The sequence below is a fragment of the Erinaceus europaeus genome, chromosome 7 (genome assembly GCF_950295315.1).
Source record: "Erinaceus europaeus chromosome 7, mEriEur2.1, whole genome shotgun sequence".
Classification (NCBI taxonomy): Eukaryota; Metazoa; Chordata; class Mammalia; order Eulipotyphla; family Erinaceidae; genus Erinaceus; species Erinaceus europaeus.
This window is the reverse complement of record NC_080168.1, coordinates 1,891,287-1,913,072: the sequence shown is the minus strand read 5'-3', so window position 1 is coordinate 1,913,072 and position 21,786 is coordinate 1,891,287. Positions and strand designations below refer to the sequence as shown.

The window sequence follows — 21,786 nt, the reverse complement described above, 5'->3', positions numbered from 1 at the left end:
AATGCTAGAAAAACACACTGAGGGCCACCCGCCTCTGGTTTACAGAGGTGCAGGGGACTCAACCTGGGCCTGAGTCTCAGGCGTGAGCAGCTTGCACGGGACTGCCATGCTTTCTCCTCCGACCTGCCGTTTTACTCTGACCTCCTGTCCAGAGGAGCAGGAAAGGGGGGACCTCGTTAGGAAAGCAGGTTTGGGGATGGGTGAAGAAGCCCGCCTGCACAATGTCCTGCTCTGCCATGTGGGCCATCCGGGTTCCAGCCTGGCCCCCACCACACTGACTCTACCTCTGTCTTCATGCCTCTAAATAACTATGTATAAAAAAATACAAATAAGGGAGTCGGGAGGTAGCGCAGCAGGTTAAGCGCACGTGTCGCCAAGCGCAAGGACTGGATTAAGGATCCCGGTTCGAACCCCCAGCTCCTCCCCACCTGCAGGGGAGTCACTTCAAAGGTAGTGAAGCAGGTCTGCAGGTGTCTGTCTTTCTCTCCCCCTCTCTGTCTTCCCCTCCTCTCTCCATTTCTCTCTGTCCTATCCAACAACGACGACATCAATAACAATAAAACAACAAGAGCAATAAAAAGGAATAAAAAAATAACTTTTTTAAAAAATACAAATAAGGGGGCTGGGTGGTGGTGCATCTGGTTAAGCACACTTGTCACCATGTACAAGGACCTGGGTTCAAGCCCCCGCACCCTCCCAAAGGGGGAAACTTCAGGAGCAGTAAAGTGGTGATACGTGTGTCTCTCTTCCTCTCTACCTCCCCCTTCCCTCTCAGTTTCTCTGTCCTATCAAATAAAATAGTTTGAAAAAAAGTAAAATAAAACAGGGATGCAGGTTTGGGGTCCAGCCGACCCGCCGACAAGGATTAAGCACCCTGACAGGGTGGCCACGAGCCGCGCAGAGTCCACCCGCAGAATCCCATCTCCTCAACCCTCGCACGAGCCACACGCCTGTGTCCACAGCCACGAGCCGCCGGCACCAGGCAGTCCTGCTGTGGGCTCCAGAGCGTTTACTCCATTTTCTCACCTGCAGCCTGGGGGGAGACTAGCTCCCAGCTCCACACCCAGGACGCAGACCCTGTAGAAACCCAGCTGTGGACGTTCCACACCCAGTGCCCAGGAAATGCCAACTGGTCCTGCTAGTGCCCCCGTGCCCTGCATAGGCCTCCTCGCTTCCCTCAGTGGGGGTTTCCACCATCCCAAGTCACCCATTACTTCTATCTTGGCCCAGGAAGATCGCAGACGCTTGGCAGAGGCTGTGGGCTTGGTGCTAGTGTTAGATCGCCTCATTTTATACCTTTGCACTGCCCTATCTGCAAGATGGAGCCATCACCACCTGCCAAGCCCCTCTGGGGGTGTTTCTTGGAGGGGGTGATGTGGCCTCATATGGGAAGAGACGTGAGAGGGTTTGGGGAGAAAGAATATAGCACTGTTCCTGTGCTAGCTGTCTGGAGGGACTGAGCACTCAGTACCCCAGTGGTACCCAAGGAATGTTGATGTGATGGATGTGGGCAATGTCCCAGAAGGCTCAGCTTAGGTGGAGGGCCCCTTTCACGTCCACCCACCCTGGTGCACATATCCACTTTGGGGAGGGGATGCAGGTGTGTGTGTGGGGGGGTGCGGTGCTGCTAGGGGCTGCTTGAGTGGGTGAGGACCAGCCTCCTGGACCACACTCTCTTTGCTCCCAAGCTTCCCACTCAGGAGATCCACAGGCTCTCCAAAGCAGCCCGTTGGGGTGGGTCCCCCCGGGTTAACGGGAGGCTGGCTGGGGAACTGGGGGGTGAGAGGGGGAGGTGGCTTCATGACTTTGTTGCCCCTGATACAGCACCCTTCCTCCCTCCACCTGCCACTGAAGCCGGGGCCACACGGGACGGACACACTCCTCCCAGCACCCCCGATGTCTCCCAGACTCCAGGCCTGGGAGCCCTCCCTCTCCAAGTGGCTGTGCCACTCGCTGGGTCCTCCCACCCCTGCTGCTCGCCCGGCCCCCTGGCTCCCCGCCAGCTGCTCTGGACCAAGTAGAGCCTTGTAGGGTAAGAAAGGCTGCTTCCTCCAGGCATCTGCACCCACATGCCACCTCCCCCACCGCTCCTGGACTCTACCCTCACCCCACCCTTGGCCAGCCTGACACACAGAGCCACGCCCTGGTGCATTGACCAATGCCACAGAGCCATCTCGGCTTCCTGGACGAGGAGACAAAGAGATGCCCTGACCAGCTGAGGATGCAAAGGCTGGGGAATATGGGGTGTAGGGTCTGCCAGCCAGGCCAGGGCTGGGAAGGATCCCCAAGGTGTAGACAGCCAAAGAAAGTCCCAAAGAGGGAGTCGGGCGGCAGTACAGTGGTTTAAGCGCATGTGACACGCAGCGCAGGGACCGACATAAGGATCCCGGTTCGAGCCCCCGGCTCCCCACCTGCAGGGGAGTCGCTTCACAGGCGGTGCAGCAGGTCTGCAGGTGTCTGTCTTTCCCTCCCCCTCTCTGTCTTCCCCTCCTCTCTCCATTTCTCTCTGTCCTATTCAACAACGACACCAATAACAACAGCAATAATAACTACAACAATAAAACAACAAGGGCAGCAAAAGGGAATAAATAAATAAATCTAAAAAAGAAAGAAAAAAAGGCCCAAAGAAAGGGCCGACAAGACACAGGCAGCTTCCCAGGACTATGCCCCCTTCATAGCACCAGCGACCAACAGCTGTCTCCAGCTTCTCATCACTCATTCACATTCCCATTCACATCTGCTCCCACCTGGGAGGACGGTGTGATCAGTCCTCTTTATAAACAGGAGGTCCTGGGAAGCCACACAGGCTCCCCGGCAGATGCCGTCAGCTGCCTCGCCCCTACCTCAGCCCAGCGTAAAAGGCTCTCAGACAGATGGCCCCTCCATCAGTGACCAGCTGCACCCCCATCCCTGCCCAGACCACCGGCCTTTGTCAGATACTGGCTCAAACCCGAGCCAGGTATCAACCCAGAGTCCCAGAGTCCTAGAGCCAGGCTGGGGGCCCCAAGGAGGAACCGAGGCTGAGTCAGAAGACAGGTCCCACAGACGAGGAAGGACTGAAGCAGCTGGAGGGACAGGAGATTCAGCGGGGGCCACAAGAGGGGGGTGGACACTAACAAGGACAGATACAGAGCTGCCAACCGGTTAGGCCCAATGGTGCCGCCAGAGGGTCTGTTCACACGTGAAGGGACTCAGAACTTGTGAAGCTGGGGCCGGGTGGTGGCACACCTGGTAGAGTGCACATCTTACAGTGTGCCAGGCCCCGGGTTCAAGTCCTTGGTCCCCACCTGCAGGGGGGAAGCTTGTGAGTGGTGAAATAGTGCTGCAGGTGTCTCTCTCCCCTACCTTTTCCCCTTAATTCCTCTGTCTCTGTCCAATAAATAAAATCAAAGAAATTATGGGGAGTCGGGCGGCAGCGCAGCGGGATAAGCGCAGGTGGCGCCAAGCGCAAGGACCAGCATAAGGATCCCGGTTCAAGTCCCCGGCTCCCCACCTGCAGGGGAGTCGCTTCACAAGCGGTGAAGCCGGTCTGCAGGTGTCTGTCTTTCTCTCTCCCTCTCTGTCTTCCCCTCCTCTCTCCATTTCTCTCTGTCCTACCCAACAATGATGACATCAACAACAACAACAACCACAACAACAAAAAAAAAGAGAAAAAGAAATTCTGATGCTGAGACCCAGGGACCACAGCAGACAGTGCTGTGACAGTATCCTGTGGGCAGGGGGGAGTGAGAGATGGGGGGCCCCCTTCCGGCCTGCCCACCCTTCTTGCTGCCAGACCAGATCCCCTTCTCCTTCAGCCCCCAACCCCACCTCTCCAGCCAACACTCCACAACATGGGTCTCTCTGCTCTTCCAGTGGTTTCTAATCTGTTCCTCTGACCAAGAAGAGTCCAGTTTAACCCTCATCTTTATTTTTCCTGGGGTACCTCCTTCCCCCAGTCTCATTCTCCTTCCCACTGCTCAGGGCCTGCCGTCACCCTGAAAGTGGCTACCATCCCCTGAATGGTCAAGATGCTGCCAGGCCTGAACCCAAAGGAAGCAGCCCAACACCAAGTGAGGGCATTCGTAAAAATAGAAAGCAAGGCAACCCAAGGGCTGCTCTCCCTTCCCCCTGCAGCCTCTTGTAGGGCTCAGGGTTCACCCCCAGGAGCTGCTGGCACTTGGCACAGCTTTTCCACAAGGTGGGGGTGCTGTTCAGGAGGGGAAGTGGCTCCTGGTGGCTCCTGATGGCTTTTAATCATTATTATTTTACTTTATTTTTTGCCTCCAGGGTTATCGCCGGGGCTCCGTGCCAGCACTATGAATCCACTGCTCCTGGAGGCCATTTTCCCCATTTTGTTGCCCTTGTTGTAGTTGTTATTGTCATAACTGTTGTTGTTGTTGGATAGGACAGAGAGAAATGGAGAGAGGAGGGGAAGACAGAGGAGGGGAGAGAAAGACAGACACCTGCAGACCTGCTTCACCACCTCTGAAGCGACTCCCCTGCAGGTGGGGATCCGGGGACTCGAACCAGGATCCTTACGCTGGCCCTTATGCTTTGTGCCACGTGCGCTTAACCCACTGCCCTACTGCCCGTTCCCCTCCTGATGGATTTTAAGCCTTTGGAACCAGGAGACGTTTGTTTTTCTTTCTTGGAGCATCCAGGGTCATTTCCTTTCCCTGCATGACCCAGCTCGGAGAAATGTCACAGGACGGTGACATTTAGAGGATGGCTAGACACGGGTTCCAGTGACTACGTGAACTGGCCTCGTTGGGGTCCCTGTCCCCAGGCCCTGGCTATTGAAAATACACCCAGCAAAGCGGGTGAGGCAGGGGGACAACACAGGCTTGGGGTGGGTGGTGGAGGCTGCTCCCTACCAGGTCTGACGTCCAGTGCGGCGGCACAGCTGGCCTGGCCCAGTTCATTGGTGGCTGTGGCTGTGTAGCTACCGGCGTCGGCCGCCCGGGCCTCCCTGAGCAGCAGGGTGTGTCTCTCCCCCTCGGCGCGGAGCAGGACCCGGCCATCACTGCGCAGGGCTGCCCCGTCCTTCTGCCAGGACACTGCAGGGAAGGGGGGGGAGTGGTGGTGGGTCAATCTACTCACCCACTCAGAGCACAAACACTCCCAACTCTCAGAAGCCCCGTCTGTGCCCCCTCTCTTGGGGGTGCAGGTGGGGCTCTGGGACTGCTCCTCTTGAGGCTGGAGGGTCACCCACTCAGCCCACCGTGGGGCCTCACCTTGGGGTGGAGGGTTGGCGGTGACGATACACTTGAGCAGCACATCAGCCCCAGGGGCCACCACAGCATTCTGCAGGGGGATCTCGAACATGGGTGCCTCCAGGGGTTCCTCGCCCGCAGACACATAGGAATCATCAGAAGACTCTGCGGTGATGGTAGGGGGTTGGGGTGCAGACAGAGTGACAGAGTGAGGGGACGTGTCCTTGAGGCTGAAGGTATCACCATGTCCTAGAAAGTCAGCCTCAGAGAGAGGGGATTCCAGAGGAGGAAGAAGAGAAGCAAAAGAAGGAGGAGGAGGGGAGGTCTCACTTGGGAAAGGGCCCCAGGAGTGTCCATCTGTCTGGCCGCTGAGGCCCCAGGGGACGGGGGCATTCGAAGGAAGGCATGGAGTGTGCTATCCCTGCGTCCCTGCCCATGTCAGGCTTTGCAGATGGACTGAGCCCCGTGCAGGGAATCCCGAGGGCCATAGGCCGCCACCAGCACAGAGGACAAACTCAGAGCAGCCTGGGGCTCCAGCGTATATACGGAGGCTGGGGCCAGGAGCCAGACTAGTGAGGCTGCTTGCGGGTTCAAATGAGGGCAGGCGGCAGGTGTGTTCTGCTTTTTTTTTTTTAAATATTTTATTTATTTATTTTCTCTTTTGTTGTCCTTGTTGTTTTTCGTTGTTGTTGTAGTTATTATTGTTATTGATGTTGTCGTTGTTAGATAGGACAGAGAGAAATGGAGAGAGGAGGGGAAGACAGAGAGAGGCAGAGAAAGACAGACACCTGCAGACCTGCTTCACCGCTTGTGAAGCGACTCCCCTGCAGGTGGGGAGCCGGGGGCTCGAACCGGGATCCTTATGCAGACCTTGTGCTTTGCGCCACCTGCACTTAACCCACTGTGCTACTGCCCAGCTCCCAGCAGGTGTGTTCTGAAAGTGCTGAAAGTCAGCTTTGCTTCTGTCTGCCATGCAACAGAAACACACCCCCTATCCCACTGCTTGCCGAGCTGCTGGGGGGGGGGGTGCTACAGGAATAAGCAAGGCATGGCTACTGCTTGCACCAAGCTTGCAGAGGGAGAGACAGACAGACAGACAGCACCACTGCTATGACATCTCTGAGCATTACTCAGCTCTGACATTCTACAAGTAGATAAAGCATAGCAAGCAGCCAAAGGCACAACAAGAATACAGTTCACAGGGCCCAGGAGATAGCACAGTGGTTACACGTAAGTCTTTGATGACTGGAATCCCAGGTTCAATACTGGGCACCCCCCTAAGCCAAGAATCCCAGTCTGCTTTTGTCTAATGTGGCATGAGGAGTGAAGCCAGGGCCTTGGGTGTGTGCGTGCCTAAGTGCAATTAAAAAAAAAATTATTCTTTTTTTAAAAAAAATATTTATTTTGGGAGTCGGGCTGTAGTGCAGCGGATTAAGCGCAGGTGGCACAAAGCACAAGGACCAGCATAAGGATCCCAGTTCGAACCCCGGCTCCCCACCTGCAGGGGAGTCGCTTCACAGGCGGTGAAGCAGGTCTGCAGGTGTCTATCTTTCTCTCCTCCTCTCTGTCTTCCCCTCCTCTCTCCATTTCTCTCTGTCCTATCCAACAACTATGACAACAATAATAACTACAACAATAAAACAACAAGGGCAACAAAAGGGAATAAAATAAATATTTAAAAAAAATTTATTTCCTTTTGTTGCCCTGTTATTTTATTGGCGTAGTTATTATTGTTGTTATTATTGATGCCATCGTTGTTGGATAGGACAGAGAGAAATGGAGAGAGGAGGGGGAGAGAAAGACAGACACCTGCAGACCTGCTTCACCGCCTGGGAAGCAACTCCCCTGTAGGTGGGGAGCCGGGGGCTCGAACCGGGATCCTTACACCGGTCCTTGCGCTTGGCGCCACTTGCGCTTAACCTGCCACGTTACCTCCCGACTCCCCAAATTTTTATTTATATCTGGCAGAGAAGAGGAAAGAAGAGACACAGAAAAGAGAGACCAACAGCACAGCTCCAGCATCCATGGAGCCCTCCTAGGTCCTGTCCATGGTGCCCCATATTCTGCAGAGCTGGCAGCCAGGTGCAAACAAAGACTGCTCCTGTGGCCCAGTCTACACAGAGCCCGGGACACAAGTGGCCAAGGGTGTGTTGGAGGGCAAAAAGGACAGTGCATGGGGGCGTAGTCACCTGTAAAGGTTTTGAAGAAGGTGGTCTGGGTGGTGGCTCAGCTGGTAGAGGACGTGCATTACTATGCTCGGGAACCAGGGTTTAAGCCCCACCCCCCATCTGTAGGGGGGAAGCTTCATGAGTGGTGGCGCAGTGCTGCAAGTCTCTCTCTCTCTCTCTCTCTCTCTCTCTCTCTCCCTCCCTCCGTCCCTCCCTCCCTCTATCAAACAAACAAAAAAAGGCAGCTGGGAATGATGGAGGCATGCAGGCACCATGTCCCACTGATAACCTTGGTGCCAAAAAAAATTAAAAAAATTAAAAACATATCGAAGAAGCAGGACTTCAAGGAAAAAAACTAAGTGTTGACTGAAATGACAAGGAATGCTGATGGGGTCCCCGGCGGGATGGGGTGGGGGGGGCGAGTGGAGGGGAGGAGCAGGTCAAGGATGGGAGACCCTCTGCCTGAATCCAGGGGTGGCCCATACTGTTGTTCAGGATGGGCAGAGAGAAGCAGGGTGTTCTGGGAAGGCGAAGTGACAACGCAGAGGCTGCTGTGTGACACCGTCAGTTGGGCCACACAATGACTCAGGATGGGAGAGAAGAGGCTAAAAAGGGAGTCCAGGGGCTGAGTGGTGGCGCACCTGGTAGAGTGAACACATCACAGTGCACAAGGACCCAAGTTCAAGTCCCTGGTCACTACCTTTGGGGGAATGTTTCACGGACAGTGAAGCAAGTATCTCTGTCTCCCTCTGTATCTCCCCCTTCCCTCTCAATTTTTCTGTCTCTATTAAAAATACATAAATAAACAAATCAATAAGAAAGGGAGTCAAGTGCCCCAGGAGGTAGCACACTAGATAAAGGACAGGTCTCTCTTCTCCTTTATTTCACTTAATTAATTTCCTGACTGGATAGAGACAAAGAGAAATCAAGAGGAAAGGGGGCGTTGAAAGGGAGAGAGAAAAACACCTGCAGACCTGCTTCACCACTTTCAACACCCCCCCCCCACAGGTGGAGACCAGGGGCTTGAATTTAGGTCCCCACGCATTGTAACTTGTGCACTCACCCAGGTGCACCAGTGCCCAGTCCAGCACCCCGCCCCCCTTTTTAAACCAGAGTCCTGCCCAGCTCTGGCTGATGGTGCTGGGGACTGAGCCAGGGACCTCAGAGCTTCAGACAAAAAAGTATTTTTGGAGAACCAGCTCTACATCCCTTGCCCAAAGCAACGGATTCTCAAAAGGAGGCCCCGAGTTTGATCCACAGCATCACATGTGCCGGAGTGATGCTCTGGTTTTCTCTTTCTCATAAATAAATACATCTTTAAAAAAAAAAAAGTGGGGGAGGGCAGCCAGAGTGCAGTGGGCAAGGACAGGTGAGGAGGTGGCCCTGGGGTAAAAGAGAAGAGAGTTGGTTGGCACAGCTTGCCTTCTGGGGGGAGGGGTTGCAACAAATTGATGGATGGCCTTCTGCCTCCCCTCCCTGAAAGTGAGGTGAGCAGGGAGGGACTCCTTAGGTTTCTACCAGTGCCTCCTCCCTTGGTCCTGAAGGTTCACGGGCCGCTGTCCCACGGGACCTGCGGGCTTGGGCCTCAGCTCCACCCAGTGTCCATCAGAAACCACGCGCCTACTGCCTGCTGCTCATGCGGGCAGCGCCATTCAGTCTCGAACCGGGATCCAGGCGCCTTACCGAGCTCGGGCGAGGTGGGCCGCGCGCGGCGTCCTCGGGCCAGGCTGCGGGCCCCTCTGCGGTCCCAGGTCCCCCAGGGCCCGTCCTCCTCGGGGCCCCTGCGCAGCCTCTTCTCAGCCTCAGGCCCCGCGCGGTTCCTCTCCTCTGGGGTGTGCGGTGCGGTGGCGCCCTCGGGGCCGGGCGTGGCCCAGGGCAGGAAGCGCACGGCCTGCGCGGGGGGCTCCCGCTTGCGGCCGGGGGGCACAGCGGTCCTGGCGTCGGGGGTCTCGGCGGGAGGCACGGGGCTGCGGCACTCCTGGACGGCGCGGGCCCGGCGCCGCACCTCCTGCTGCGGGCCCTCGGCCGCTTCCGTCCGGCCGTGGGGCCTGGGGGGCTGGTGGTCCGGGTCGGCGGGGCTGACCCGCCCGGGGGGCGGCGGGGGCGAGGCGGGCCGCGGGAAGAGCGGGGGCGCGCCGGGGGCGCGCGGGGCGGGGGCGCGCTGCAGGGTGGCGCGCAGAGACTCGTGCGAGCGCACCAGCTCCTCCCGAGACGCGGTGCGCCGGATGCGGCCGAGCTCCCGGGCGAAGCGCAGCTCCAGCTCCGACGCCGCCCCGCGCAGCCGCGAGCGCTCGTCCAGGGAGGCGGCCTTCTGCTGGAACAGGCGGCGACGCTCGGCCACCCCGGCGCCCCCGGACGGCCCCGCCAGCTCCTCCCGCGAGGCCCCGGGGCTGACCCAGCCCTCGCCGTCGGGCCGCGGCTGCTCCAGCGAGCGCGCCTTGCGCAGCGGCACCCAGGCCCGCAGGCGAGCGGGCGGAGAGTCGCTGCGCTCCAGGCTGCGCCGCCGCTCCTCGAAGAACTGCAGCTTGTCCAGGATGCGGGAGCCGGCGCGCACCAGGCGGGGCGAGCGGCCCGGGGCCTCGCTCAACGGCGTCTGCGGCCGGGACTCGGGTCCCGACAGCTTGGGCTTGCGGCCCCTCCGGTCCTCGGGCTCCTCGGGCGTGGCCGGGGGTCGCCTGCCCACCCGCGGGGATGGAGGCGGCAGCAGGGCGGACTTGGAGGCGGGCGGCGGCGCGGGACGGCGCGGGGCTTCGCTGGCGGGCGCGGGCTCCTCCCGGCACAGTCCACCTGGGGGCACGCTGCTGCAGAAGCGGGACCGAGAGGGGCGGAGAGGGCACTCAGGGGGCTCCCCTCCCCACCCCAGACCCTCAGCTCAGCTGTGACAGGCGCTGCGTGGCGGGGCATGCTGGGAAGGCTTGGGGGGGTGACAATGGCCAGCCCCCACCCCCTCCCCCTCCAAGAAAGGTGCACCAGAGCAGGTGCTGGGGGAGAGTGGCGGTTCTGGCTGGGGCTGGGTCCAGGCAGACTCAGCCTCAGGCGCTCTGGCCAGCCCCTTGCCCACTCCCACTCCCTCAGCCCCCCCCCCCCAAGCTGAAACAGACTGAGCAGTGGGAGAGAAAAGAATGAGACATTAAGATCCAAAGGATGGAGTGGTGGCGGAGTGGTGGAGGTGGGGGCGGAGGGTGGGGTGAGGAGGGGCCCTCTCAGGAATGAATGCAGCCTCCTGCCCATCCCGGCCCCCAGCTGGCCCCACAGCCTTGTCCCTCCCAGAAGGCCACCCCCTGGCTTTGGGGCGGGGGGCTCCAGAACAGGCAGGTGTCTGGGGAAAGCTACATCCCTGGCCCGGAGCCAGCACCACTGCAAGTGTCAACTGTGGTCCCAAGGGGTGGGCTGGGGGCTCCCACACTGCTTCTCATTCTCTTCCACCAGTCTAGCCCTCTCTCCCCACATAGCGTTGCCATGCCCTTCAGAAAGTTACCTCGAGTCCTTGGAACCCCCCCCCAGGAAGCACAGAAGCTCCCCCAAAGGGGTGTGCTCAGAAATAACTCAGCTCAGAAATAACTACCGCGTGGGCCGGAATACGGGGTGTGGGGGAAGAGAAAGGGAGGGGCTGGTCAGCCCAGAGCCCCTATCTCACCTACGGAGCACCTCTCAACCTTCTCACCCTCAGAACTCTGATGCCCAAGAACTGGGTCTCACCTCCCCCCTAAATCTGGACCCTTCTGATAAATGTGAGTCAGAAAAGGATTCTGAGATGCGAGCACCATCACCTGACACATTACAGGGAGCTAGCTTGATCACGGAAAGAAAAAAAAAACCCATAAAACGGCTCGCCGAGTGCTTGATTGCCCACCCGGCGTGGACTAAACTGCCATCAAGTCACTTAAGTCCTCACAACAGTCCTTGGAGATGGGAACTGTCACTGGGTCCATTTACAGAGCAAGAAACCAAAGCTGAGAGAGGACGAGTGCTACTTCCCCCAAGGTGACATAGCTGGGAAACGGGGGTGCAGGGACTGGAACCCAGGAGTCCGACTCTGAGTCTTTGTTTCCTCCTGAATGGCAGGGTTTCTGGGGACACAGAAGGGAGGCGGGAGAGCAGGATGCCAGACACAGACAGAAGTTCTCGGGGCATCCTGGATGTAACTGGGTCAGTCTCCCAACACTGCAGGCTCTATCTGACTGGCAGGGACATGGGGGACATGGCCACCCTCAGCAGGGCAGGACAGCAGAATCCCTGAGGAATGGTCTCCGGACACTAGGTGAGGTGCACAGAGAAATCGGGACAGCAGAGGAGGCAATGGGGAGCCCAGGCCAGCCTCCAACACAAGCATCACTAAGGAAATGGGTTCCTCCGGGTTGCCATGGCAACTCCAGGCTCCGGCTGGGGCCTGGCAAAGACATGCCCTGGGAAGGCAGAGGCAAGTCCAAGTCCGGGGCATGGGAGTGCCAAGCTGCTACAGCAAGGTGGTGCCCTCTGCCCTGCCACTGGACCTCTCCTGCCTCTCACTCCCTGCCAGCCCCTACACCCACCTTCAAAGCAGCCCCCCAGGCCTCTTCTTTCTCCTGCAGGATACCCCCACACTCATTTGCACCACAAATCAAGCCCCCTTCTCAGCTCCCCAGATGCCCCCAGATACCTCTCCTCAGCCACTCCCTCTTCTACGGCGGCATTCCCAGCCCCCGGTGTCCACAAACGGCTCCACTGCCCCCCACACACCCCCACTCCCCACCACCCCACTGCCAGGACAGTCTTTAGCCCCACCCAGATCACCAAGTGCCCCCTCCCCACCATGGCTCTCAGCCCCCTGCCTCCACCCCAGGCCCCTGCCTGCCTCTGCCCCTCTATGCTCACCCCCTGCCTCCCCCACACCCCTGGCCCCACCGGGCCTGGCCTGGCCCCCCTGACCACCTCACTGGCGTCTGGCTCCTGCTCTCTCTCACCCGCTCTCTCGGGAGCTGCTGCGCAGAAAGGCTCCGTTCCTCCCCGGAAAAAAAAGGCCCACATGGGAGCAGAAATGTTCAGAGACGCACAGGCAGCAGCTGCTGAGACAGCAGGCACGGAGGGGCCCCCGAGGGGGGTGGGGGAATCCTGGGGACAACTGGAGTCTGAATGGGCAAGGCAGGCAGGCAGGGCAGAGAGGGCCCCCAGGCCAGTGGAGGACACGGGGGGCACACGAGACCATGGAGCCGGGGACACAGGATGGGGGGAGCTGGAGGAGGTGGGTGGGGGGTGGAGCCGTGTGGGAAGATGGGGGGGCAGGAGGGAAGCAGTGGCAGGGTGGGGCTGATGGCGGCCGGCTGGCAGGGTGGGCCGTTACTTACACGTGGATGGAGAGCGCCCGTCCTCTGTACAGGCTGAACGCGCTGCCGTACGGGTCGCCGGCCAGCGAGAGGCTATCCTCTGACCCCCAGCTTGCGCCCACCAGATTAGCTCGGGATGCCCGCACCAGCGGCTCCACCCCCAGGTGCCGTGGCCCGGTAGCCTGTGCTTGCCTTGGGCCTCCCGCTTCCTGCTCCAGCACCGTCTGCCCGCTGCCCCACCAGCTGGCCTGCTCCTCCGAGGTGCCCGTCACGGAGGTCGGGGGGGTGTCCAGGGAGGTGCCCACCAGCGTGTCAGAGCCCCCTAGAGAGAGGGATGAGGTGAGACTGAGGTCCCTGTGGTGGGGAGCCCCCTTCCCCACCGCCCAGACAGAGCTCACCCGTGGGGGTGCTGTGGGCCCCGTCATCTCGAAGCTCCAGACGCTGGGTCCCCTGCCCGTCACTGATGTCGTCCTGGGCCTCTGAGTCTGGGGAGGAAGGGTCTGCGTGGGCAGAGCCTCCCCCTACTCCCTCTCTCGCCTCCCCTGCAGACGTAGCTGCCAGACCTGGATGCTGCCGGCTCCCCACATGCTGGGCTGCTCAGAGTGTACCTCCACTGCATGACAGTCCCCCTGGCTCCATCCTCTCTGGGCCCCTTGCCAACTTGGTCAATGTCCCCAAGCCACCCTACTGCCCCCTCAGCCCATTAAGATGCACTGCCAGGACCTCAAAGCTCCACCCCCCCACACCCAGTAACAGCCTACCCCCCCCCCCGCATGGAGGACCCTCAAATAACAAGGCCCTAGCTTCCAAAGCTCTAAAGGCCTGGTGTCACCTTGGGGTCATGGGTAGGGCACTTGACTGCCGGCCGGGCCGGCCTGTCCTTCACCCCAAAACAGCCAGGTGTCATCAGGGTGCAGCTGAGGCACGGTGAGGAGAGGCCGGCAGGCAAAGGGGTGGGCGGGAGGGGGGGCGAGGGCAGGAGCCGGCATTCCTACCGTAACTCTGCTTTCTGCAGGAGCGGAAAACTTCGCTTCCATAGGAGCAGCAGGAGAGAGATGGGACAGACTGTTATCAGAGCGTTTGCAGGGCAGGGTGTGGTGGGCACGCCAGATGGGGGTGTGCCCAATGCCCGGAGATGCCCTGGGAGGGGGGTGGACCAAGCAGCTCCCCCTGTCTGCTGCCTGCTGAGCCAGCGCTGGGGGCCCTGGGAGCCTGTGCCCCTTGCACCTGTGTGGGTCCCCCACCAGCCACGCCCATGTGCACACACCTGCACACACACACACACACACACACACCTGCTTGCGCTCTGCCCAGCCCCAGCCCCCTTTCTTGCCACCCCAACCCGCAGTTCCCCGATATTTCTGCTTCACAGAGGCAGCCATACTCCTCAGCGTTCCTCACTTCTGCTACTGCTACTCCCCCCAGACACCCCAAGACTAGGCTGGGAGCAAAAAACCCCAAGAATAGCGGACATTTTCCTGGATGTGGATTGCGTTCTGTGCCTCAGTTTCTCCAAGCACCGTGGCAGGCAGGGGGCATGGGCTGGGGGCCAAAGCTTGGCTCCTGCTAGACCTCAGGGGGAGAGAAGTGTGAGCCCAGGTCCATGGGTGGGTGCATGAGAGCCCCCCCACCTAGGGCCCCACTAAGAGCTCCTCTTTCTGCTATGGGACTGGGTGGTGGATGAGGATGGGGGTGTGTGTTCGGGCGTCCCGAATTTCCTAGGCACCCCAGAAAAGAACAGGGGCCCAGAGGAAGGGGGAGACGAGCTGGACACCCACAGTCCACGCACCATGGGTGAATCGGCTAAAGGCCCGGCGGGAGTGGCCGGTTTTCTGCAAGAGAAAAGCCAGAAGAAGGCATTGAGGGCAAGGCTCACAGGCACTGGCCCTGCACACCCCCAGCAGAAAGTCATTGCAGGACTGAGAGGGGCTGGGAGACAGCCCCCACCCCCAGCAGCCAGCTTGCCCTGCAGGGAATGTCTCTACTCCTCTCGGCCAGGCCTGCTTGCTCTCCCCTAGCAGAGGAGGAAGGACAGGGAGGCCAGCAAGGTTGCAGGCCTATGGCACGGACAGATGGACAGAGAGAAGAGCACAGGACGGAGCGACACGCCCAGGGACAGTGTCCAGGGACAGGACAGGCAGCTGACTGAGGTGCTGAGGGGAGAGACAAGGGTGGGGGATGTGGGATGACGGAGAGATGGAGAGACAAGGACAAGGAATCCCGCTGGGTGGAGGGTGGACACCTGGGCTAGGTGGCGGGGAGGGTGATGTGGGGGAGCAGGGAACAAGCCCCCCAAGGGGCCGGGCCTCACGAGAGAGGCCAGGTCGGGGTGCAGAGGCCAGGACGGCGCGGGGGGGGGGGGGCATTGGGATCTGCCATCCTGCACTCTTGCTTTCCCCAGCTCGGGAAGATGGAAGGCTCCAGAGTGGTGGTGGGGGGGGCTGTGGAGCGCCCCGGGGGTGGCCAGCGGCGAGGGGAGACGAGATGGCAAAGGATCCCGAAGAGGGTGCTCGGCGCCCAAGGCGGGGCGGCGGGAGGGGGGTCTCCTCCCCGGCGTGTGCGTCTGTCTGTGTGTTTTGGGGCGGGGGCAGCAGCAGGCGGTCGGGGGCGGGGGTCTGTGCTAGGTAGGCGCAGGGAGGGGCCCGTGCAGCCCGGTCGCAGGCCCCGCAGGCCCCGCACCCCGAGTGCGCGCGGCCCGCAGTCCTGGGGGGCTGGGGTGGGCGCGCGCCGGAGCCCCCTCCCCGGGCCTTGGGGGACCCGCCCTCCCCCGCCCAGCGCCGGCCGCCCCCGGAGCTCACCTGGAAACGCTTCTTCACCCACAGCTTCTTCATGGCGGGGGCGGGGGCCGGGCGGGCGGCCGGGAGCGCAGGGATGGCGGGGGCGGGGCGGAGTCGGAGGCGGGGCCGGGGGCGCGGGGGGCGGAAGGAGCCGGGCCGGGAGAAGGGGGGGCCGTGGCGCCCGGGAAGCGCCCCTCCTGCACCACACCTGCACCCCGCCCCGCCTGCTCCCCTGCGGCCCCTGGGCCGGCGCTCACCTGCTTCCCTGAACCTCCCCCGTCCCTCCAAGGCCCTGGGCACATGGGGGAAACTGAGGCACACACAGAGAGGTGCAGTATAGTCCCTAGCAGAATGGGGGGGTGCCTCTGGCCACCCCTACCCACTCCCCCGGGGGCCGATTCTGGAAGGGCAGATGCAGCTCCCCTTGGCCACCCCACAAACATAGGCGCCCGGTGCCTGGAGACACCCAGGTGGCCTCAGGGTGTGGAGTCGCGGGAGGGGGCGGTTTCACGCACGGAGGGGCGCAGGGTGCGGGGCGCTGACATGGACCTAGATCCTGAACATCTACAGAGTCTTCAGGAAGCCAGAGGCCTGGGGGGTCTTGCCGGAGGCGGGGGTGGGGAGCTCGCCCTGTCCTGGCCCCTGACACACACACAAGATAAGGTATCCAGGGCTACTGCTGGGGTTGGGCACTCAGGCCCACCTTGTGCCAAGCTGACCTCCTAGCAGTCCGTACTCTCTGCCTCCCGGAAACTCTTAACAATCCCATTCACCACGGCTAGGTTTCTCTGGCACTTACCAAGTGACCTTAACCCGGGCAGCCTTAGCTGCCTCCACTGAACTGACCAATGGCTAAAAGCTCAGTGAAGCCCTGTCACTTAGCCACAGTCCCGCTGTGTCTGCGTGTCCACATGTCCAACACCCCCCCAGTCCAAATTCCCATCACAGTGTGTGCAGTAGCGCCAATCCTGGTTTCTGTCATGTGCTGCTAAGGGCCATTCTCAGCACCTCCTGCATGCTCAGTGTGTACCTAGCAGCCCCAAACCTCCTATGTGTGGGCACCTTTAATCCTCACAGCACAGGGGTGGGTGAGTGGGGGGAGACTGAATCGCTGAGCAGTCAGTTGGCAAGGTCATGCAGTTACCAGTCATGGAAGAGCCTGGATTGGAACCTGTGCACAAGGGCTGAGTGATCGAGCCCGGTGCCGTGGAAGTACGACCTGTCTGGCCTGCAACTCCAACATCATTTCTTCAAGACCCGGGTCCAAAGTAAATACAGAGCTGAGTGCTGAGTTGTGCTCAGTCTGCCCTGGGGTTTGGCTGGCTCAGTGTTGAAAGCAACTCCTTGTTCCTTCTCCATTTCTACCAGGCTCCTGGGGGTCCTGGAGTCTGTGCCTCTCAATTTCAAAGGCTAAGGTCACATGCGTCCTGGATCCTGTCCCCCAGGCCCCAGAGGCAGATCCACTGACATGGGTGAGGTGTCCTCTGTGTCCACCTCGAATCCAGCCAGAAGACCCTGGACACTTATGGGTACCTTCCCTGCCCACCCCCAAACACATCCACTCACAGATGGGGAGCTAAGGAAAGGGGGTAACTTGAGCCCCTGTTCCCCAGGAGAATCCGAGGGGCTGGCACATTCCATGGCAAAAATAACCAATGGCTAACAGGCATGAGTGACGGGACAGCTGGGCCAAGGAGAGGCCTGTGGGAGTCTGTGTCCCTCTTTTCTGCTCTGGGTGAGGCAGTTCACCCCTGCAGGCCTGGTCTAGGTAGTGAACTCTGGCTGGGTCTCCCCAGACTCGCTCTGGCTCCCCTCATTCTAGGCCTCTATGGCTGGGCACTGGTGCCCTGTGCCATCTCCTCAAACTCAGAATTCCAGTTGGCAGTGCAGGCAGCCCACCCCCTTAGCCAGGAAAAGCTCCACTCAGAGCCAGGTGTGCCCACTCCGTCCTGTGTCCCCTCTCCTTCCCACCCCCCTTGCTCAGCCCACTCTGTAATTCTGACACACTGCAGTTTTTACTTGTATATATTGTCTCTGTCCCCTCACTAGAGAGTAACTTCTAGAAGGATGGGCATTTTGATCTCTGCCACCATCCCTGTGTGCCGGGCACTTAGAATAGTGATTGGTACCACCTGGGCCTTTGAGAGATCGGGGAAATGGGGAGAGTGGTGGCACAGTGATGGAACAGCGCATCATGCTGGGACAGCCCCTTCACCCAGTCTTCCCCCTATCTCTGCCCTGGATCAGACACTAAAAAACAAGAGAAACCAAGAACAAACAGACAACAAAACAGCTGGAGAAATGAGCAGCTTGCCCTCCACCCAGGATCTCCCAGGTAGACTCACTCTGGCGTCTAGAAAGTGCCTCATACAAGGATTCAGGGCTCTTGGGGGGCCCTTACGGCACCCCCACCCCACCCCACAGGGCACTCACTGCTCCTGCTATAACCCCTGGCCCCTAGATTCCCCACAGTGATTGGTGTCATTAAGAAGATGACATTCCTCATCGCCGACTCAGTACCAGTTTTTGGCTTCTCTCCCTCTCTATTTCTTCATCTCCCTCAAATCAAAGAAACAAAGCAATTTAAAAAAAAAAAAGAGGGAGTCGGGCGGTAGTGCAGTGGGTTAAACACACTGTGCAAAGTGCAAGGACTGGCTTAAGGATCGAGGTTCAAGCCCCCGGCTCCCCACCTGCAGGGAGGTGTCTTCCCCTCCGCTCTCCATTTCTCTCTGTCCTATCCAACAATGACATCAATAACAACAACAACAATAACTACAACAACAGTAAAAATCAACAAGGGCAACAAAAGGGAAATAAATAAATAATAAAAAGGAAATTAAAAAAATGGCTAATAACTGCTGGGCCAGTGAGGCTTCTTGTGCATGTCCACTTGACTCACCATGTCCCCTTGCACCTAACTTTCTTTTTTTTTTTTTTAAATATTTTTATTTTATTTTTTAAATTATTTATTCCCTTTTGTTGCCCTTGTTGTTTTATTGTTGTACTTATTATTGTTGTTATTGACGTCATCGTTGTTAGATAGGATAGAGAGAAATGGAGAGAGGAGGGGAAAACAGAGAGGGGGAGAGAAAGACAGACACCTGCAGACCTGCTTCACCGCTTGTGAAGCGACTTGCCTGCAGGTGGGGAGCTGGGGGCTTGAACCAGGATCTTTATGCCGGTCCTTGTGCTTTGCGTCAAGTGTGCTTAACCCGCTGCGCTACCGCCCAACTCCCTGCACCTAACTTTCTTTTGTATGTCTGACAGTTGTAACAGTGACCTGGGGCACAGCCCGGGAGGTGGTGCAATGCGTAAAGCACTGGACTCTCGAGCACAAGATTCCGAGTTCAGTCCCTGACATTGTATGTGCCAGAGTGATGCTCTTGTTCTTTCTCTCTTCCTCATTAATATGTAGATAATAATTTAAATAGAACAGTAACCTGAGCTGAGAAATTGACCTACTCTGCCAGTATTGGGTGCTTTACGCATCTCAAGAATGTGCAAGAATGCTGCGTTTCTGCCACCGTTGCTATTCCTTACCTTTCTTTCTCCCTTTCTGCTTTTTTTCTATTTTATTTGGTAGGACAGAGAGAAATTGAGGGGGGGAGGAGGTTGAGAGGGAGAGAGACAGAGAGACTTTGCATATCTGACGCGCTGCTTGTGAAGCTTCCCTCTGCCAGTGGGGAACAGGGGCTCGAACCCACATCCTTGAGCATGGTAATATGTGTGCTCAACTGGGTGTGCCACCACGGGGCCTTCTTTCTTCCTTTCTAAGCAACAAATCCCGCCAGCCTGTTTCCTGTGCCCTGAAACCTACAGCCTGCAGCCATGGTGTCATTCCTGGGCCCCAGCCTCCCAGCGCTGAGCCCATCTCCCGCCATCCCTAAGCTGACATCTCGGCCCTCAGGAGTGCCAAGGACCTTCACATCAACCCATTGTACCAAGCCAGACAGCAGTGCCAGCCAGGAAACCGCCTCCTTTGCTCTGAAGCCAGGCCCGGGCTTCCTCGAGAACCCAAGTCCTCCCACTGCTGATCAGCCTCAGGAGTGTTCCATGAGCAAGTCTGATCAGCATGGAGCTGGTGGTCCGACCACCCTGACTGGGGCCTACCTAGGCAGGTGCTGGGGGTGCGGGTGAGGGAAGAGGAAGAGGAGAAGGCCACATTTACCTACCAATTCCCCCACAGTCCTAAAGCTAAGCCCCTCCTTTGCCCTCCAACATATGGAAGGGGCCTAGGAGATCAGCCGAAGGCCCCTGGCCCTGCTCTGCCTCCTTCTGGCTTTGCAATAGGACATGTCACTTCACTCCTCAGAGCCTCCATTCCCCCCCCCCCGGGGGTTATGGGACCAAAATGACGTCTCAAAGGCCCTGATAGTATATGACCTGTCACACAGCAGGAGGGAAGCCAGTCCTACAATTATACTGTCATAGATCACATTCTACAGCACACGCACCACCGCTCCTATACCATTATGACTATTAAACCATTACGACTTAGAATGAGCGCCAATGAGAAATAATTATAAGGCTGTGTTCGGGATAAAGATTTCAACGGTAGGAAAAAAAATGCTCAGATGGGACTCGAAGCAGCTTTGCCACATTCCTGCTGTAGTCTGAACATACAAGGCCCCAGGTCTAGGCTCAGTGACCCCAGCGTCCCGTCTCCACCATAAGCCTGTCAGCCACACTGTGAGGCCTGGCTTCTGTCTAGGTCTGGCCAGCTGGGGCTCAGCTCTGTCAGCCACACCCCTCAATGACAGGGGGTCAGAGGACAGTGCAGCTGGTGGGTTCTAGCACCCCCAACATGAGGGGGTCAGCTCATCAGAAAGACTGCGTCTCCTCTCCATAAAATGGACAACTACTGGCAGTTGGGCGGTAGCACAGCGGGTTAAGCGCAGGTGGCGCAGAGCACAAGGACCTGCGTAAGCATCTCAGTTCGAACCCCAGCTCCCCACCTGCAGGGGAGTCGCTTCACAGGCGGTGAAGCAGGTCTGCAGGTGTCTATCTTTCTCTCCCCCTCTCTGTCTTCCCCTCCTCTCTCCATTTCTCTCTGTCCTATACAACAACGATGACAACAATAATAATTACAACAATAAAACCACAAGGACAACAAAAAGGGAATAAATAAATAAATATTTTTTAAAAAGATTAATTTAAAAAAATGGACAGCTCCCTCCTCCTTCTGGGATGTTTCCCAGTGAGAGAACCAGGAGGACTCCTCCTTCCTTCTGGGATGACCACCAGGAACTGTTGACTTTGGCCTGTCCTCACCCAGGAAAGGCAGTGTTTGGGGGACCCCTTCCAGCTTTAGGCAACCATCATGGCCAGCATTCTCTGTCCCCGCCCATCTCCCTCTCCACCCCCTCCTCCATGCTGTCTGCTCATCTGTGTGTCTAGCTGATCCTTGGGTTTATGCTGATTTCAGACCCTTTGCCTCTGGGGAGATCAGAATCACACACCCCCACACAGTCCAGTCCTCCCCTAGTTCAGAGCTCTGTCTGTAGCACCCACGACTGGGGGAGCCTGTCTGTGCCTGGCCAAGTGCAAGGCCACCCAGGAAAGCTGTCAGTGTGGGCAGGTGGGGCTCAGGAAAGAGGGGGTGCTCAGGAAAGAGCTCCATCTCCAGCCCTATGCTCTCTGTAGACATTGTCCTCTCCACTGCTAAATTCCTTCATCCCTGGTCTTCATCTTCCTCCTCCTCTTCCTCAGCATCCAGGGTTTTGTACCCTACTCGACATCACCCAACCAGAGTGGGAAGCTCACTTCAAAAATGCTCCAGACAGTAATGGGTGAGGTTGCTCGGTGGTTAGAGTGCAGGGCTTGCACAGGTGAGATGTACTGGGCATACCAGGGCAGGGCAGTGCTGTAATCTCTTTCATAAAAATGAGTAAATGGGTCCTTAACATACTAAAATGCCTGGGCGCTGGGCGGTGGCATACTTGGTTAACCACACATGTTACGTGTGCAAGGACCTGGGTTCAGCCCCCACTCCCCACCTGCAGTAGGGAAGCTTCATGATCAATGAAGCAAGTACTGCAGGTGTCTTTCTCCTTCTCTATCTCCCTCTCCCTTCTCTGTTTCTCTCTGTCCTAACAAAGAAAGAAAGAAATTTCAGGGAAAATACGGCTGCAGACTAGTCGTGCAGGCACTGAGCCCCAGCGATAACCCTGGTGGAAAAAAAATTAAACTAAACTAAAATGCCCAAGACACATGCCCAGTGACCCCCCCCCCCCAGGCTCATCCCCTCCCCTCCAACTGGAGCTTCCTGGGAAGTGTTTGTCCAGACTGTCTGGCTGGGGTGGGGGTCTGTCTGTCTGGGGAAGAACTGGCTGACCAGGGACTG

The 21,786-nt window shown here is 58.4% G+C and overlaps 1 protein-coding gene across 12 annotated transcripts in view; it reads right to left on the bottom strand.

The window, feature by feature from the left end:
* The window catches only part of SPEG (striated muscle enriched protein kinase), a 75,762-nt gene that overhangs the window by 52,676 nt on the left and 1,300 nt on the right, over positions 1 to 21,786 (bottom strand). For 8 of the 12 annotated variants that reach the window (XR_009550602.1, XR_009550601.1, XM_060193646.1 and 5 more), the window contains exons 2-6: positions 13,065 to 13,151; positions 12,688 to 12,988; positions 9,047 to 10,164; positions 5,217 to 5,360; positions 4,857 to 5,039 (exon numbers count right to left, since the gene is read on the bottom strand). Coding sequence is in view for 10 of the 12 variants with exons in the window: in XM_060193646.1 (XP_060049629.1) it covers positions 4,857 to 5,039; positions 5,217 to 5,360; positions 9,047 to 10,164; positions 12,688 to 12,988; positions 13,065 to 13,151 (1,833 nt within the window). In the remaining 2 variants the exon portion in view is untranslated. Of the gene's footprint in view, positions 1 to 4,856; positions 5,040 to 5,216; positions 5,361 to 9,046; positions 10,165 to 12,306; positions 12,648 to 12,687; positions 12,989 to 13,064; positions 13,152 to 13,661; positions 13,692 to 14,455; positions 14,499 to 15,464; positions 15,526 to 21,786 lie in introns of those variants that run through there. The other 4 variants (XM_060193641.1, XM_060193643.1, XM_060193640.1 and 1 more) reach the window with 4 other exon arrangements.